General features: G+C 46.6%; 1 protein-coding gene across 3 annotated transcripts in view; it reads right to left on the bottom strand.

Moving 5' to 3' along the window:
• LOC119372098 (uncharacterized) overlaps positions 1-5,844 on the bottom strand; it is a 12,362-nt gene extending 6,518 nt beyond the window's left edge. Inside the window, exons 1-2 of one of the 3 annotated variants that reach the window (XM_037642555.2) lie at positions 5,073-5,844; positions 1,309-1,402 (exon numbers count right to left, since the gene is read on the bottom strand). In XM_037642555.2, the coding sequence (XP_037498483.1) occupies positions 1,309-1,402; positions 5,073-5,289 (311 nt within the window). In that variant the 5' untranslated portion in view covers positions 5,290-5,844. The remainder of the gene's footprint in view (positions 1-1,308; positions 1,403-5,072) is intronic. The other 2 variants (XM_037642556.2, XM_049419864.1) reach the window with 2 other exon arrangements.

Here is a 5,844-nt window from a genome sequence, read left to right as displayed (position 1 = left end):
TATCTTCTTTCTATATTTTTGCCTTTCTTTTAAGGAAAGCCGGTCGTACAGATGAGCCATTTCGGTCGCTAATGACTGCTTGTGTACACTGTAGCGAGGACAGAAGACATGATTGATTCCCAGTTGAAAACCCCAAAAGAACATGCCATGAGGAAAACAGAAACTGTTGTTCTTGTAACAAGACTTCTCTGTAGTTACTGGAAATTCCTAATCCAGCAACAGACTTTTCCGTTGTGCAGCAGATATTTTTTTTGTCGTGATAACAAAAGTGAGTTCTGTTGCTCGTGCCGTTACAACAGAAAACTGAAGTACTACAACAAATGCTCGTAGTACTGCAGACAAATGTGTTGTCGCAACAGACACCAGATTCGTCAGAACAGAAATGTTCCTGAAACAAAGCGAGAAGCTTGATGTAGCACTACAGATACCTGGTGACACAACGCACCATCAACAGCAACTCGTGACAGACGTCAAGGTAACAGCATTACGTCATGTCCCAATATGTGACAAGACATCAGAATTTTGGGTCTTCGTTTTCAACTGGGTTGTTTGCTTGCTGCTGGCAGTGACTGCAAGCAGCACTGTATTTCATGCCGATGCTTAAAGGAGCCCTGCAAAACTTTTCCAAGAAACCATCGAATGGCTTTATTAAAAGGAGTTAATTGTATCCCGATTGTACAGCTGAAATACGTTTTAGAAATCCGTCAAGCACGAGCGGAGTTACAGGGACTTGTCGCACGCTTTAAGCGCTTTCTCTCTCATTTCGTACCAGCGAGCGCGCACAAAGTTACACGGGGGCGGGGGGCGGGGGAGGGCTAGTGAAAAAAGGGCAAGAAGCTACGTCCGTTCGTCAGCGTGCGTCATGACCTTGAGAACTTTCTTTACTTTTTTGTCTTCAAACACGCGGCTTGCTTTCAGTGTGATTGCGAGCGAGCGCGCGGGCACGTCGCGCCCTACCGCGGCGACCGCAGTAACTATGCAGCTCACGATGTTCAAGTCAGCCAATGGCCGTGGACTTGGTGTTTATGGCGCGGCCATCTGGGTTTATGGCTAGATTTGTCGAGAGAAGAGGGAACGATATCTAGCTGACTTTGAGGATTCATTGTAAATTCCAGGCCGCGTGCTATGCTCTAATGTTTGGCTCGCGCGTTCTGAGGAGCCTCGACTACCAATCGGCAGCGTTTTCTGACCATGCTGAAAAGTGTCGCAGGATCCCTTTAAAGCGACACCCAGCCACATCCTCGACTGGAGACAAAAGGGCGTCGCATGCGGGTTTAGCTTTTCAAGCAAAAAGCGTAGGCTACTCACCAGTAGCTGAGGCAGAGGGCAATGGCCACCAGGGACAAGGTGATGACGCCGAAGAGCGGCACGTACCGGTTGAAGAAACGATGGTGCCAGTCATCTGCGTAAAGTGAACCATGATGCTGGTGTGCTTAGACTTGGGTGCACGTCGAAAAACCCCAGGTGGTCGAAATTGATCTAGAGTATCCCACTTCAGCACGCCTCCTAATTGTATCGTGGTTTTCGCGCATAAAACCCCAAAAAATACTTTTCGTAGCAGATTTGTTTTGTACCATTTACCTGTGCTTCCTACACTGCTGATATCGTGCTGGCGTAATAACCAAGTATTATGAACAACAGGTGCACGGCCGAATTGTGACTGGAACAGCGGTCACGCGCTTGACTAAAGGACACTGAACTGAGACACCAAGTCACATTGAACTGATAGAGTGAGTACTCTTTCAGAAGCCAATGTTTGTTTGTTTTTGCTGCGGGAATCGCGCCACACTATTGAAAAAGAGACAAATGTCAAACTTCAATTTCTCGAATGCCGATATAAAAACCCCAGCTCCTCTATGAGGGCGTGATCTCGCAGATGTTAATAGATTTTCTCATATTTGGGCACCTAAATTGTGGCGTACTAGAATTTTTTCGTGTTCCACCCATACTTAGATTCCTTTGATTATTCGAAGTACTTTGTTTTTACTAGTAAAAGTGTACTGGGCCCAAGCTGAACGCCGTCGAAATCAATGACGTCGCGTTCGGCTAGTGTGGGAATCTCACGGCGGCATCGCCGCCTGAATTTACTTTTTGTGTGTTTTCCTGGCTTGTCAAGCCTTCCGCCGAGCTGAGAGTGGCTCTACGTATCTCTTAGTTTTCTACTTATGGCGTCTCTTCGAAGGAGTTGAGACTCCAGAGCACGTCCTGTGCACCCTCCACCCCCACCTATGTACTGATTAAGCACAATGACAGACGTTTTTCACCTTCAGTTGATTAATCACCGTAGAAAATTTCAAAAAGCATTTTCCATCTTTCATTGAAAACAGTCATAACACGAAAGTCATACATATTTTCACATAAGCAGCTCCAGCATCGTTGTAGGTTAGTACAAGTGTTTGATTTCGCACAGTGCATTGTAATACAAAAAAATGACAAGAAAGAAGGAAAGAAGAAAACAAAAGGAAGAGAATATGGCAGCATATTCGAACGGGCCCCATAGGCACATCCTTACGGAGAAGCTGCTTCGCATTTGCGTCCTTTACACCGGGCTCTTACGCCCCCGACGCGACCTGCCTACCTGGACCTGTACTACCCACATTCTGCAACAGTGCATGATCTTCAAAATGTCGGCGATCGTTCCTGGCCGAACCTGCCTAAAATACGTTCCCTGGCTGGACTATAACGTCTAGTGTATCAAACGACCGAAAGCGAAAACCTGAAGTAAATGAAACACTGGAAGTAGAAACAGGAAATAATAAGAGGCCGGAAGCTAGTTAATTAGAAACCGGAAGCTCGTTACGGAACCAGAAGGGAAAACCGCAAGTTAATCGAGAAACACCTCGTACGGTCGTTGAAAGGACTATCGTGCTACGTCATTTCCGTCACGGAAATGACGGCCAATTCTTGGTGAAGGCAGGCGTTCAACATTTTCGTGCAATAAAGTGAGGTGTAGTTGTAAACTATTCATTACAAAGCAGCACAAACAGGCTCACATCAACAGAAAACTAGAGGACTGCTTGTCAAGTCAACCGAAAAGCTCTTACATGAGTAACAAAGGAAAGTATGATCGTATCTGTCTCGCCAAGACAATGGCAGCAATGAAGAAACGGAACATCTCCAGCTGCACCTACGAATTGTAGCGCTCGTTTAAAGGGCTAACGGCAATACTACACAGCACAGCGCATCGCTTTGAAGTGTATCTGGCTGGTTGATATTGATTAAATAATAAATTAAAAAGTCTAAACCGAAACAATAGGTGGGCTGCTTAAACATAACATGCTGACTAAAGATATGGTTGTTAATTTGCATATTTTCATCTTTCAGATGTTCTGTGAGGAAATGGATCACCTGCTTACAAAACCGACGTTATCTAAGTCATGATCCTCTGTAAAAAGTCTCCGTATGCAACAATTCTTTTTTCCGTAGACTGCAAGAACTGTTCCGCGCCTCTTTATGATATACGGACTCGGCAACTTAGAATACTAAATTCAATTCTCGAATCAAATAGTAAGGGTCTTTCTATCCGTGCGTTCCAAAGTTTCAGAATTCGTGCAGCAATAGTAAAGGCATGTATACGTGAACTCCAATTTGTTTGTTTTTTGTTTGTTTTGTTTCTTCGAACTGCTAGTCCTCAAAAAGGGTCACCACAGGAGTGGCAACACAGAATATAAGGCCTGGTATACGTCACACGTAACTTGCACACAGAATAAAGTCACAACAGAAGGATGTACACAGCTGTAGGTACAATAGCGCCATTGTTTAAACAGCGCAAAAAGACGAAGACAAGAGAAGGAGGACTACACAGTACAGGCGCTGACTAACAACTGTTGGGTTTATTGAGCATAAAGGAATAAATACACGTAATTCGAGTGCGCGCGCATCATCGCATTACAGATAATTGTCACTTATTTCAAGCAGACTAAATTCGCAGTCAGGAAGACAGATAGATGGGGTGGAAATGCAAACATCATGGTTGTATTTTATGGGAAAAGCTTCCTTCATTTCACGAGACCTTTGGTCAACGTGCCTGAAGATGACATGCGTGCGATTAAACAACGGTTTACAGCCACAAGAACGACAATGAGCAGACAAATGTGAAGTAGGCGTGCCTTTTGAAGTGTTATTGTGCTGGCGTAGTCTCTCGTTAAGGCAGGCACCCGTCTGTCCAATATATTTCCACAAGTTAGCGGGATGTCATACACTACACCACATGCACATGATACAAAACGGGTGCGATGATTGACGGAGCACAAATTTCTCTGTGACTGGCCATTCTTCCTGTCTATCGCGGCACATGCTTTTCCAACCTTGCCACGAGCAGAAAAAAAACAACATTTAGCCCCGCCACGGTGGTCTAGTGGTTATGGCGCTCGACTGCTGACCCGAAGGTCGCGGGATCGAATCCCGGCCGCGGCGGCTGCATTTTCGGTGGAGGCGAAAATGCTTGAGGCCCGTGTACTTAGATTTAGGTGCACGTTAAAGAACCCCAGGTGGTCGAAATTTCCGGAGCCCTCCACTACGGCGTCTCTCATAATCATATGGTGGTTTTGGGACGTTAAACCCCAGATATTATTATTAAAAAAACAACATTTACGTCATAGCCCTTAGCAATCTTTTTGAGCCTATGCGAGAGCCCATGGACATATGGGATCACGGCAACATTCTTTGGCTTTTTGGTGGCGTTGGTGCACTGACCAGTTCGATAGGCGGACAGTTTTGAATGATTTTAGCAACCTCAGCGAGATGGACGATAGGGTTGAGACAGGAAAGCCAGCATTCTTTAGCCTAACCAATTGTTCCTGAAAGCTGACTTCAATTTTATGATAGCACGACTTCGTCATTGTCGAGTTTAGTGAATTGTAGGCAATGCCGTTTTAAACAATGAAGTTAAACCAACTAGCCCAATTTTGCACACTGTTGCAGTACAATAGCGCACCCGTTTTTTGCTATTAGGCAGTATACTTCCCAGCACCAACAACTCATATTACATCTCAATACTTTTATTTGATTGGTGCGAAAACAAAGTACGACCAAAGTTCAAACGAAACAAAAAAAAAGCCTCTCATACTTACGTTTATGCGCGTTGTGCTCCCCGAGCATGTAAGTCCTGAAGGACGCCCAGAAGCCCGGCTCCTTCTCTTCGTCGGCCATGGTACCGGAAGTGACGACAACCATATCGCGCGATACACTATCTTCACCGCGCACCACCGCTTCCGGTTGCCGCCCAAGCACAACCAGCAGCGCGGCGACCAGGCAAAACACGAAACGAGCCGCCGATGCCGGAAACATGGCGGTCTCGTGAAAACAAAACAAACGTCTTGTCCCTAAAAAGCGGGTGTCACCGACGTCTTTCAGGCCGTCGCCTGCTCGAGGATGCTTTACGCATCGTCTGCATTCCGTCCTGCTTGCACTGCAGAGTTTAAATAGGGTACTCAAAGCTTTGCGTTAGCGTTTGTCACCACTACGCATGCGTCATACGCTATCCTCTTGGGTACCCACGTTAAGTGCCGAAATGCGCGCGCGAACGAACGCTAACTTTGCGTACCCTATTCTAAAACTGCCTTAACACTGCGAGCGACGCAAGCGCACGCTGCTGGGAGAAACACGGAGGTTAGCGCACGAACCACACAAGCGAGGCCAACGAGCGACACAACGAGCAGGTCTTGCGCACGATTGTAAGGAACACACGGAGCCTAATGAAAAGCTGCGCCGCTTGTCAGATGGTCGACGCCTGCGCGCGAGAGACGGTTCGCGAAACGAACAGCCGCCGTGGAGAGGATACCGAACGCACTCGAGGTACTGGCGTTGGCCCCCGGCTTGTCACGCAGGGCTTGCGGCTGCAGC

The sequence above is a fragment of the Rhipicephalus sanguineus genome, chromosome 10 (assembly GCF_013339695.2).
Source record: "Rhipicephalus sanguineus isolate Rsan-2018 chromosome 10, BIME_Rsan_1.4, whole genome shotgun sequence".
Taxonomy (NCBI): Eukaryota; Metazoa; Arthropoda; class Arachnida; order Ixodida; family Ixodidae; genus Rhipicephalus; species Rhipicephalus sanguineus.
This window is presented reverse-complemented; position numbering and strand designations above follow the sequence as displayed.